The sequence below is a fragment of the Pelobates fuscus genome, chromosome 7, assembly GCF_036172605.1.
Source record: "Pelobates fuscus isolate aPelFus1 chromosome 7, aPelFus1.pri, whole genome shotgun sequence".
Classification (NCBI taxonomy): domain Eukaryota; kingdom Metazoa; phylum Chordata; class Amphibia; order Anura; family Pelobatidae; genus Pelobates; species Pelobates fuscus.
This window is the reverse complement of record NC_086323.1, coordinates 11856379-11869990: the sequence shown is the minus strand read 5'-3', so window position 1 is coordinate 11869990 and position 13612 is coordinate 11856379. Positions and strand designations below refer to the sequence as shown.

Here is a 13612-nt window from a genome sequence, read left to right as displayed (position 1 = left end):
ATAAACAAACCATTCAAGGACCATTTGCGCACGGAAATCAATGAATACACTGAAAATAGATTGGTCAGAAATCAGCGTGGAAACTTTGTGAAGCCTAAACTGCTAGAGGTCGTGACATGGGTGAAGAATTCCTGGGATAAAATCACTGACAGCTGTGTTGCCAAAGCACTACGAGCAGGCTACATGGACAAGAAGTACTTGTTTAAGGAGAGCTATATTGCTTTACATGAGAGATTAGGCCCAATGGTTCAAAAGGAAATGGAGATGCAAGAAATTCAGGCTGGCAATCAGGGTTTGGAGAGTTATGATGACATTCCAGAAGAAGATGACATGATTGTAATTGAATAAATGTTGTTTATGGTAGGGAGAGCTACTGTACCATATATTGCTGTAAAGGAGAGATTAGGACCAATGGTTCAAAGGAAAATGAAGATGACTGTACCGGTATTTGAAGAAAAGTTGTTTAAATGTTGTTTAAATGTTGTTCAATGTACATACCGGTACCGTAAATAAATAAGCCCTACCCTGAAAATAAGCCCTAGTGTGTTTTTTGTGACTAAAATTAATATAAGACCCGGTCTTATTTTCGGAGAAACACGGTAAGTAATGTTACGTACCACCAGGCAGGTTATGGCTTACTGGGTTCTCGTCTACAATAATCTGGGTACTAAGACTGACATTTACTGTAACCTTGACTGTGATGTTGGCAGCAGGTATGTCCGTTTAGTGGCAACCAGAGCATCTTCTGGTAAGGCTGTCAGTGATAAGTCCAGCGGTGTGCGCTTTAGATGCCTTTCGTCGTGAAGAGCTGAGGTGGCTGTCGGCTGTGGCTTCAGGGTTGGTGTTAGTAGGCAACCTGTTCTCCGGCATAGGAATAATCCTCACAGGGCACCCCAGAGTCCATTTGAGTCCCGAGGACCCTCTGCAGGTCAAAGTGTTCGTGGGTAACCGTGATCTAATTACCCAGTTGTTAGGTGAGTGCGGATATGGCGCTTTACAGGCCACAGTGTCCATTTGTGGGTAGCGGTGGGATGGTGTCGTTGTGTGGTATTTTCTCAGTGTTAGTCTGCGGTCTAAATTATAGGGAGCTCCGATGGGGTGTGCTCAGGTGGGGTAGGTACTAAGCCTGCTTTTCGGTATTGCCGTTACAATGTAAGTAATCTGTAGAGTTGCAGGCTGCCGTCTTCCCTTCGTGGCTACGTTTGTATTCCAGGAGTGGTCATGGCTCTGGCTGTTAGGTGCATCGCTGTCGGCCATTTTGTTGAGGTCGCGTGGTAGCCGCTAGCTGTCGGTGTTGTGTCGCCCAGGAGTACTGCAAGGATGTTTATTTGCCTGGTGGGGACCGGGATAACCCCCGTCGGCCCAGAGGGGGGGGGGGGAACGGGGCCAGGAGGGCTCCAGCTGCGTTACTCAGTAGTCGGGGTGGAAAGCGAGGCAGCGGCCGTCCGCCCCACTCCCCTCCTGGGTAGGCCTCAGTCCCCCGGCCCCGGAGCGTCTCACCAGGACCCAGATTCACCCGATATTGGGTGCTCCAGCTGCACCGGGACACTCCAGGACCATGTACCATGAACCTCCAGGGTGTTCCAAGCTGAGAGAGGTGGGTATTTCCCCATTTTTAGCTGAATTCCTCATGAGCCATAGTGACTTGCAGCCTGCTAGCATGGCCGCCCTGCTCCGCCCCCGAAAGGGTTATTTTTTGATCTGTAAAAATAACCCTAAAAAAGGTCAGTCTGATCAGAGAGCCCTCTGATCACAGTGATCACTGATACAGTACTGTACAGCAGATATACTGTACAGTATAGTGATCACGGCAGCGGGGAAAGGGTAATGGAGATTTGGGTTGCTGCGACTGACACAAAGGGTAAAAATGATCCAATTGATCCAATTGATCCAAAAAATAAAAATAAATAAATACCCTAATCAGGTTGATCACAGTAATATGCTGTGATCAGCACTGAAAGGGTTAAATAAAATGTCAATTTTAAAACTTTAAAAAAAAAAATGTAAACTTTCTTTTTCCACAGGAGCTGCAAAAGCAACGATCTCTCTGCCTCTCTATCTCAGATCGAAGTGAGGTGAGGAGAGGGGCAGAGACAATGTGTCAGCCAGTGATCTGAGATCATTGGCTGACACATACTAACAGTGATCACAGTGACTGGCTGTCACTGTGATCACCTCCTACAGATCGCGGTAATTGGCCACAGGGGGAGTGCCTGGGAGGTACAGGCATGCCCCCCACCGGGATCTGTAGGGGGCTAATGGCTGCAGTTACATGTGTCAGCCAATAGGCTGACACATAGTAACACTGATCGCACTGACAGACTATGGCAGCCTGTCAGTGTGATCAGACTGCAGCCTGACAGTGCAGATCGCGGTCACTGACCCCAGGGGGGCTGCCTGGGGGGCCAGGCATGTCCCCCGACCGCGATCTGCTGCAGGAGAATGCGGCCGGCTCCATGTGTCAGCCGATTTCAAATCGGTTGACACATGGTAAATACCGATCGCAGTGACAGCCTGTCACTGCAATCAGAAGCTGCAGACCGCGGTCCCCAGGCACAGGGGGGCTGCCTGGGGGGCCAGGGATGCCCCCCGACCGCGATCTGCAGCGGCCATGTGCCGCCGGCCACGTGGGGGGTAAGACCGCACAGGACGTTCTATGCCGTCTTGCGGCGTTTAGAGCCGGCCAATTAAGGACGGCATAGTACGTCCTGCGGTTTTAAGGGGTTAAATCTTAATTATGGTTAATTAAGAATTGGAATCCCGATAATAAAGGATGGGTGAAACAAGTAGGATTACGAAGTGCCTATCTCTACAGTGGATTTTATATTATTTAGGCCCTCTTTGTAGAAAAGTAAATAAATAGACACACACCCTTCTTTTAGAATTTATATACCGTAATTAAATGTTGCCTTATGCTTTACTCGCCTTAAAGTGGCACTGTCATGCCGAATCCCGTTTTTTTTTTTTAACCCCCCTCCCGCCTCCACTACATCCAATTGACCCACTAGTCACCCCCAAATACCCCTAAGCCCCCCAGATAACCTCTTTTTAAATCTGTATCTTCTGCCCGATCTATATTCAGGGCGCCGTCATCTTTGTGTGGGTAGGGGAAGTCCCTGAGGGACACGTCATCTGCCCACACTAGACAGACTGTGAAATTCCTGCACATGCCCAGTGAAACACCTGGACATGCGAACGGGAATTTCATCTATTCATTCATTCATCAGACAGACGAATGAATGAATAGAAAAATCAGACGAACAAACTAACACTGTATCAGTGTTAGTTTGTTCGTTCAGTTTATTACAAGGAGGGAGCTACCGGCGTGCAGCTCCCTCCTTGTAATATGTAAAGATAGAAGCGGCAGGGAGCAGTGCTCCCCGCCACTTCATAAGCCCCCCATGTCCCCCCCTCACTCTATGGGAGTCAATTTGACCCCCATAATAGCACAAGGGAGATTAAAATCTCCCAAATGCCCCTACTCGCTATACCGCGAGTAGGGGCATGTCTACTAAACAGTGAGCAATTTAGTTTGAAAAAAAATTACATAAATTACAATAAGGGGGGGGGGGGGCGGACCTATTGTCATCCCCCACTCCCCCACCCCCACCCTGAGCGGCGGGTGGGGGCCATGAAGATAATGAGGGGGGGCCTACTGTCCTCCCTCCCGGCCCCCACCCCTGAGCTGTGGGTGGGGGCCCTAATAAAACAATAAGGGGAGGGGACCTACTGTCCTCCCCCCCTGGCTCCCACCCCTACGCGGTGGGTGGGTGGGGACCCTAATAAAACAATAAGGGGAGGGGACCTACTGTCCTCCCCCCGGCCCCCACCCCTGCATGGTGGGTGGGGGCCCTAATAAAACAATAAGGGGGGGACCTACTGTCCTCCCCTCGGCCCCCACCCCTGCGCGGTGGGTGGGGGCCCTAATAAAACAATAAGGGGGGGACCTACTGTCCTCCCCCTCTGGCCCCCATCCCTGCGCAGGGGTGAGAGGCAGGGGGGGAAGACAGTAGGTCCCCCCCCCTTATTGTTTTATTAGGGCCCCCACCCACCGCGCAGGGGTGAAGGCCAGGGGGGGAGGACAGTAGGTCCCCCCCCTTATTGTTTTATTAGGGCCCCCACCCAAGGCGCAGGGGTGGGGACCAGGAGGGAGGACAGTAGGTCCCCCCTTATTGTTTTATTAGGGCTCCCACCCACCGCGCAGGGGTGGGGGCCAGGGGGGGAGGACATTCAGTTAGAACGCAATTCGTCAGTTTCGTCTAAAATGACAGGAAGCATCGTGGGAACACAGAGGAAAGGTAAGGATTATGGGAAAATTGCTCTGACCAGCGGAAATAAAGCACACTTTGCTCCTCCGCTGGTCAGAGCTGTTCAAGCGGAGGAATCCTCCATAAGGCAAAGAGTCCCTACTTTGTCTTATGATTTTAAAGAAAACTAAAGAAGACGGGAAGAAAAGAATAAAAGATCCTGAGAGAGGGGGAGCAGAGGAAGAGATTGAGGAAAGGTAAGTTCGGCATGACAGTGCCGCTTTAAATTGATTTTTCTTTGGGTTTAGCATCAAGAAGAGCAAAAAGGTTTTTAAACGGTTTAACAGTTCCACCCCCCAACTTCACCTTGCACTGCTATAAATTCTATAAAACCCCAAGACATTGACTGTGTATTCCTCTTTCTTGGGTCCTCTACCAGGGGCCTGGGAGTCCAAGGGTTTGTCAGGGTACCTGAGGTCTCTACCTCTGAGAGAGGTAGAGACTTAGAAGTTTATCCGTCCGGACGGCATCTCTCCTCGGCCCCTCGCGGTTCACTCGGTCTTGCTAACGCCGGCCGCGAGGGAGTCACTTCCTTTTATAACAGGAGGACCGGAGGTAGACGTCATGACGCCAACCCGGAACGTACTGTCACTCAAATCTCGGGAGACGAATCAGGACTCGCCGGAGGCGTGTCTTCTCTCCCTAGCCAGGATACTTAACAGTGGCTCTCTCATTCACTCATTGCCCTGTCGTGGTTCTAGTCCGCCTAGTCACACAGTGCTTTGTTATTCTCTTGTCTTTTGGTTCTGACCCGGCTTTGGTATTTACTCTCCTGTCTTTCCGTTATCCTTGACCCGGCTTGTCTCTCGCTTAATTGTCTTCTCGTTCCCTCGACCTCGGCTTGTCTCTGACCATTCTATCGTAGTTATACGTTAAGTCCGGCCATTCTAAGGACCGGTATACGTATCTGCTACTCTTTGTACTCTGCGTGTTGGATCCCTGACCCGATCCTGACATTACGACAGGGCCATGGATCCTGCAGGTACAAATTGTCAGCTTGGTTCTCCTGATCCTAGGTTTGACGCCATGGATCATAGGATGGATCAGATGGCTCTAGCACTACAGGCGCTGCTGTCTCGTCCTATTAATCCACCTGAGGAGATGCGTAATATGTCTGCTTCTTCTGTGGGTTCAGGACTAGAGGTAGCTACTGTAGGTGCTTCTTCCCGAGTTACCCCACCTGTACGTTATGCTGGTTCTCCTGAGAGGTGTCGTGGCTTTTTGAACCAGATCAGTATTCATTTCGAGCTGCAGCCTCGTTCATACCCTACTGATAGGGCAAAAGTGGGATTTATTATTACCTTACTCATTGAGAAAGCTCTGAGATGGGCTAATCCGTTGTGGGAGAATGATAATCCATTAGTCTACAACTATAATGCCTTTGTAGCTGCTTTTAAAAGAACTTTTGATCCTCCTGGCAGGAGGGTTAATGCAGCCAGATTACTGTTGCGCCTTAGACAAGACAACCAAACTCTTGTGGATTACGCACTAGAGTTCAGGTCTTTGGCGGCAGAGATAAAATGGAATGAACAGGCCTATATAGACGTATTCTTAAATGGATTATCTGATGTAATACTTGATGAGGTAGCAACAAGAGAGCTTCCCGAGAATCTGGAGGACTTAATTTCCTTTATCTCTCGTATTGACGAACGTCTAAGGGAGAGACAGAATACTCGCGATAGAACCGGTAAATCTTCCTTTAGACTAGCACCATCATTTCAAATTTCTGAAACCAAAAATCCACAGGTTTCAGAACCTATGCAGTTAGGCCTTACTCGTCTCTCAGAGGAGGAGAGACAGTACAGGAGAAGGGAGGGACTGTGTATGTATTGTGGGGCCAGAGGTCATGTACGTTTGAGCTGTCCCAGTCGTCCGGGAAACGCTCGCACCTAAGTTTCTCTAGAGGACAGACCTTGGGTGTTTCGATTTTGTCCTCTACTCATAACTACAAGGAACATAGACTCCTATTACCGGTCTCTTTAACTTGGGAGAGGGGAACTTTAGAGACTATGGCATTGATAGACTCCGGCGCTGCTGAGAGTTTTATCGACCAAAAGTTTCTCACCAAACACACTATCCCATCCCAGTTAAGGAAGACACCCTTGGCTGTTGAAGCCATTGATGGTAGACCTTTAGTTGAGCCTGTGATTTTCCGGGAGACCACACCTCTTTACTTAACTACTGGTATTCTACACAAGGAGGAAATATCCCTACTACTCATTTCATCTCCTTCTGTTCCCATAGTCCTGGGATACTCCTGGCTTAAGAGACATAACCCCGTTATAGATTGGAGATCAGGGGAAATAGTTTCGTGGGGTCAGGATTGTCAAGAGAATTGTTTAAAGAAAGTGTCACCTCTTTGTAGTGTCAACTCACTTAATAACGCTACCGACTCTACCAAAGTACAAATACCTTCCTTGTATCAAGATTTAAAGGCAGTATTTGACAAAGGAAAGGCTGATACCTTACCACCACATAGGCCTTTTGATTGCAAAATTAATTTACTTTCTGGTACCATGCCTCCCAGGGGTCATGTATACCCTTTGTCTACGAATGAAAACTTAGTTCTAGAGGAGTATATTCGTGAAAACCTAGACAAGGGGTTCATTAGAAGATCCTCCTCTCCTGCTGGGGCTGGATTTTTTTTTGTTAAAAAGAAGGATGGTTCTTTAAGACCCTGCATTGACTACCGAGGTCTTAACAAGATAACCATCAGAAATGTATATCCGATTCCCTTGATCACCGAGCTTTTTGATCGATTAAAAAGTTCTAAAATTTTCACTAAGTTAGACCTTAGAGGTGCTTATAATTTGGTGAGAATTCACGATGGTGACGAGTGGAAAACTGCATTCAATACTCGATATGGGCACTATGAGTATACTGTAATGCCTTTTGGTCTCTGCAATGCTCCGGCAGTATTTCAGGACCTTATTAATGAGGTTCTTAGGGAGTTTCAGGATGACTGTGTGATTGTATACCTTGATGATATACTTATACATTCCAGGGATATTGAGACTCACCACGGACAAGTCAGAAGGGTTCTACACAAACTCCTTCAGCATGGCTTATACTGCAAACTAGAGAAATGCAGCTTTGACCAATCCCAAACTACCTTTCTTGGTTATGTGATTTCTGGGGAGGGGTTTGAAATGGACCCGGAGAAGCTCCAATCCATATTAGATTGGCCTTTACCTAAGGGTCTCAAGGCTATCCAGAGATTTATTGGTTTCTCCAATTACTACAGACGTTTCATTAAGGGATACTCCTCTATCATTGCTCCCATCACCAATATGACCAAACAAGGGGCTGAGACTAAGAATTGGTCTACTGAAGCACTTCTGGCTTTTAAGACACTCAAGGAGCTGTTTGCTTCCGCACCAATTTTAGTTCACCCTGATACTACACTACCTTTCCTACTCGAAGTTGACGCTTCTGAGACAGGTATAGGTGCTGTTCTGTCCCAAAGGTTGGGTGTAGATAAACCATTACATCCTTGTGGATACTTTTCCAAAAAATTGTCAGGTACTGAAAGCAGATATGACATTGGTGACAGGGAACTACTAGCGGTTAAAATTGGCTTGAAGGAGTGGAGACATTTATTAGAGGGTACTTTGCATCCTGTTACTATTTTGACAGATCATAAAAACTTATCCTATATTGGAGAGGCTAAACGACTTTCATCTAGACAGGCTCGTTGGTCCATATTTCTCACTCACTTCAACTACGTACTCACATATAGGCCAGGTTCCAAGAATTCTAAAGCCGACGCCTTATCTCGCCAATATGAACCTGCTGCCATATCTGAGCCGGTTTTGTCCTCTATAGTACCCAAGTGTAACATTATCGCTAACACTACTCTCAAAGTCCATTCTCCGCTACTTGATCAGATAAGGAGCTTGCAGCATCTGGCACCTAGACTGACTCCGGCTTCCAGACTTTTCGTTCCTCCTGAACTCCAATTGGAGCTCTTACAGTGTCTTCACGAGAGTAAGGTGGCTGGTCATCCGGGTGTTCGCAAGACGTATTCTTTGATTTCCAAGGATTTCTGGTGGCCTTCGTTACGGAGGGATATTAAGGATTTTATCGGAGTTTGTGTGGTCTGTACTAAAACTAAACTAAGGAATTCACTTCCGTGTGGCCTTCTACAACCTCTGGAAATTCCTGACAAACCTTGGTCCTGTGTGGCAATGGACTTTATTGTGGATTTGCCTGTTTCTAAAAAGCACACGGTTATCCTCACCGTAGTCGATAGATTTACCAAGATGGCACATTTCGTACCTTTGCCTAAACTCCCGACTTCTCCTGAATTGGCGGAAATCTTTGCTAAAGAGATTTTTCGCTTGCATGGGATTCCCTCGGAGATCACTTCTGATAGAGGCTCCCAATTTGTTTCACGTTTTTGGAGGTCGTTCTGTTCTCAATTAGGCATCAAATTGAATTTTTCGTCCGCCTATCATCCTCAGTCTAACGGAGCTGCCGAACGAACCAACCAGAAGATTGAGCAATACTTACGTTGTTTTGTTTCCGAACACCAGGACGATTGGGTCGGTTTGATTCCTTGGGCGGAGTTTGCGCACAACAATCTCGTTTGTGACTCTACGCATTCAAGCCCCTTCTTCATGAACTATGGCTTTCATCCATCTATTCTTCCCTCGGTTTCTCCTTCCCAAGGAGTGCCGTCGGTTGATGTCCATGTGGCCAATTTGAGGAAGTTGTGGGATCAGACTCGACAGATTCTTCTACACAATTCTGTACTGGTTAAGAAACATGCTGACAAACGTAGAAGGGCGGCTCCGAATTTTGTTCCAGGCGATAGAGTTTGGTTGAGTACTAGGAATATTCGTCTTAAAGTTCCTTCCATGAAATTCGCCCCTCGTTATATTGGTCCCTACAGGATCTTGACTCGAATTAACCCAGTGGCGTATCGTCTAGCTCTCCCAGCTACTTTACGCATCCCGAACTCCTTTCACGTGTCATTGCTGAAACCTCTAATCTGTAACAGATTCTCCTCCACAATCGCCCCTCCGCGCCCTGTTCAGGTGGAGGGTCAGGAGGAGTATGAGGTTAACTCCATTATTGATTCTCGTGTCTCCCGGGGGAGAGTACAATATTTAGTTGACTGGAAGGGATATGGTCCTGAGGAGAGGAGTTGGGTACCACAAGAGGATGTTCATGCTCCTCGCCTTCGCAGGGCATTTCACTCCCGCTTTCCATCTCGCCCCGGCTCCTTCCGCCCGGTGGGCGTATCTGAGAGGGGGGGTACTGTCAGGGTACCTGAGGTCTCTACCTCTGAGAGAGGTAGAGACTTAGAAGTTTATCCGTCCGGACGGCATCTCTCCTCGGCCCCTCGCGGTTCACTCGGTCTTGCTAATGCCGGCCGCGAGGGAGTCACTTCCTTTTATAACAGGAGGACCGGAGGTAGACGTCATGACGCCAACCCGGAACGTCCTGTCACTCAAATCTCGGGAGACGAATCAGGACTCGCCGGAGGCGTGTCTTCTCTCCCTAGCCAGGATACTTAACAGTGGCTCTCTCATTCACTCATTGCCCTGTCGTGGTTCTAGTCCGCCTAGTCACACAGTGCTTTATTATTCTCTTGTCTTTTGGTTCTGACCCGGCTTTGGTATTTACTCTCCTGTCTTTCCGTTATCCTTGACCCGGCTTGTCTCTCGCTTACCTGTCTTCTCGTTCCCTCGACCTCGGCTTGTCTCTGACCATTCTATCGTAGTTATACGTTAAGTCCGGCCATTCTAAGGACCGGTATACGTATCTGCTACTCTTTGTACTCTGCGTGTTGGATCCCTGACCCGATCCTGACAGGGTTCTGCTGTATCTTAGCTGTTCCTAGAATTGCACTCTTCTGGACAGAGACATCAAATGTCCCACCTAGAATCTGCTGCAGCGAATCTCCCAATTTGTTTGTTACAGCCTGAGTCCTCTTATCACAACTGGGAGTACTACTGCCTCTCCACATGCTTTCAATATTCTCTTTCAGTTCTTGGTATTTGTCCACCTTCTCATGTTCCTTCTTGATGTTTTGGTCACTGGGTATTGCCACATGCATTACAACTGTAGTCTTCTGTTCTTTTTTAACCACCATAATGTCGGGCTGGTTGGCCAGTACTTGCTTGTCTGTCTGGATCTGAAAGTCTTACAGTATCCTAGCCCTGTCATTCTCAACTATCCTTTATGGTATCTCCCATGAACGTAAGCAGGTGCAGCCCATAATTTATGCAGATATTTTGATACACAATACCAGAAACTTGGTTGTGCCTCTCAGTGTATGTGGTCTCTGCTAACAGCTTGAACCAGCTACTACAGGCTCCCTTGTTGATTTATATATAATAGAATGTAGCTTAATTGTCTAACCTCACTTCAATCCACCGGTTCTTCAAATTGTGTTGAAAATACTGAAGCACTTTCAGGACTGCCTATAGTACCTTGATATTTGATGAGTGGAGTCAGTTCCTTTGATTCCAGAAGCCCATTGTTATAATTAGTGTTCTCCCTATCCCGGGCCTAACTTGCCTTTTGTAAATACTGTGCAATGGACTAGCTCAGAGGACTTCTAATCCATAACCCCTTAAGAACACAGCTTCTGGAATAAAAGGGAAATATGACGGAATAAAGAATAAAGAAGCGGATAAAGAAGCTTTACTGTAGGTGAATGCTAGATTTCCATGACAGAATCCAGAAAATTAAGAGTTAGCAAGCTAAACTGCTTTAGGTGTGTGGATTGTTCCTTTATTTGAAAAACCTTCACAGATAGATCTCATAAATTATATAGATCAACTTTGATCAAACCTCACTTTCTAATCATGAGCTAACCCTAGAATTACAAAGCTATTTTAGACGTTGAAATTTCAATTTATGTGGAAGTAATTGTATTCAAATAACCCCCTCTATAGGCAACGACAGTGATGGATATTTATACCTTTCCTAGGTGCATTGTGATTTCCTTTGACACAGTATTTTTTTCACTGGTAGGGTGCCTGTTACATTATAAATACTTTCTTTGTGTTGTTTGATTCTTGTTAGTGCATTCGTTCATCAGGCAGGAACCTTCAATTTGTTTCTGAAGGCTTTCTTTTTGTTTAGATAATGCTAGCATGTCCTAGGCTCCATCCCATAGGTCCTTATAAACTCACTTTTGATGTTTTGGTGTAACCCATTCATGATGATCAAAGTACTCTTTAGCATTAGATTTGTTTCATAGTTCAGAATTATTTTCCATACCATTTGTAAACACCCATACGCTGACCCTTCAATCAATTTCAACAACACATTCACTCAGTTCCTTTACTGTTCTCTTTCCTGAAGCTGGAAAATAATTCAACCACAGCTTGACATGGAAACTGTTAGATGCAATTTGCAATAAGCTGTGTCATTGCAATCATTTTCAAAATATTTCCTTGGTAGCTCTCTTTTACTATCTAAGATGCAAACTATTTGAGATCTAAGAAATACGATATATGTATGCAGTATACTCTGTGTTCCTTTGCATTTGGACAGTAGCACTTTTTATTGCCTTGTATTTTTATTACATACTACTTCATCCACTATTCCATAATGTTTGGTGGAATCATGTCAAAAGAGTATTTAGTTTCTACATTGATTGTTGAAGATGACTGGAATCACCCGCTTGCAGTTGTGTTTCATTTCAAATTTAATGTTCTGGTGTACAAAGCCAAAACACCAACATTTGAAACACTGTCCATACACACATGGATGGCGTTGTATATTAATAGTATTGATGTCTGACAGAACCACCAACTTACCAGCATCATAGTAGAACAGTTTCATGGTCATCGATATATCACTGGGTAGAGGTCCCAGATTGTGCATCAAAAGGAAAAGTTTACGGATTAGACCCATTGATGCACTTTTAATGCCACCCATTGTGACATTTTTCAAAAGTGGAATTCTGTCACTAAAAGATAAGTATTGAAATAGTTATCATTTGTACAAAATATAAAACAATTAAGATTAATTCAAAAACTTAAAGTAACACTCTATGCAGAATAACCACTAAGTAGTCAGTTATTACCTAAGGTCTCTTCTCAGCCACCAGTAGAGCTATAAGCTCCTGTTTAGGAGCTCACCTTAGCTCTCCTGGGTTATGACCTGCACCGAACAGCTTATCTCAGACACAGCTTCTGAAGGCTATAGGTTAGGCAGGGAGCAGTGCCTGGTGGACCCCATTTAAGAAATCAAACCATTCTGACACAGTTTATTTATATTGGGAAACTCCAGGGCACTCTTGGCACTATAACCAATACAGCATGTGGTACTGGTTTTACTGCTTGGAGCGTTCCTTTTAGGGACAATTATATTACTTGGTGGCATCCTTATCTGCTCACCAAGACCTTATCCCATTGTGCTGCATCCTGCTTATATAGTACCAGCAGGCCTACACAGCTCTGTTGACATTAAATGAATAATATACTTATAATAGCATAGATATATTGTCATTGGTCCTGAAGAGGACACTCTGGGGGGTCACGAGTAGGCAAACTTTGGCACTCCAGATGTTCTGGACTACATGTCTCCTAATGCTTTTCAAGTATTATTGCTGCAAGACCATTATGAAAGATGTAGTCCACAACATCTGGAGTCCCCTAATGTTGTTCTTCTGGTCATTGTTAAACCCTTTTGGAATGGTTTAACCCTGAACAAGTGTCTCCAGGCCCCGCTGAAGGTATGGATAACCAGGGATTATCATTTAAAGTCCTACACTACTAGCCAGTCCTTAAGTTACTTCCCACAGCAATCCTGGAGGGCACATGGCAAACTCACTAGGAGGGGAGTTTTACCTACCAGGCTGTTGGCAAGTAGAAATGTTATGCCTTGATGTAATCATACCAGCATTGGGCAACTGTGATAGACCGAGAGTGGCCATACTTTAGCCACTATTTAGCCTCATTAGCCCAAGCAGCATAGAGGGTCGGGTCTGCGGGAACCTGGAGACCCTAATTCAGTGTTAAACAATTTAAAAACAGTTTAACCATGAGCAGAGGGATGACATCAGGGGATTGCAGGTGCTAAAACCATGTCAATGAGATAAAGTGGTTTTAGCACCTACAGTGTCCCTTTATTGGGTTCCAAATGTAACAGTATCCTATCCCTCTTTCTGACACCTCAAGGGTTAGTGAGTAGACATTTACGTTCTTCATCTACAAATAGACATAAGAAAATCAGTCTACAGCTGTCTGCCTTGGCTTTTTCACTGCTTTATATTTAGGAAAGTCACTGGTGTTTTTGTTTTCATTTTTACAATTAAGTAAGAATTCGAAAATGATCATCAG

At 45.8% G+C, this 13612-nt stretch overlaps 1 protein-coding gene across 1 annotated transcript in view; it reads right to left on the bottom strand.

Moving 5' to 3' along the window:
• LOC134569100 (HORMA domain-containing protein 1-like) overlaps positions 1–13612 on the bottom strand; it is an 83414-nt gene that overhangs the window by 21775 nt on the left and 48027 nt on the right. The window contains exon 8 of the mRNA XM_063428002.1: positions 12086–12237. Within this exon, the coding sequence (XP_063284072.1) occupies positions 12086–12237 (152 nt within the window). The remainder of the gene's footprint in view (positions 1–12085; positions 12238–13612) is intronic.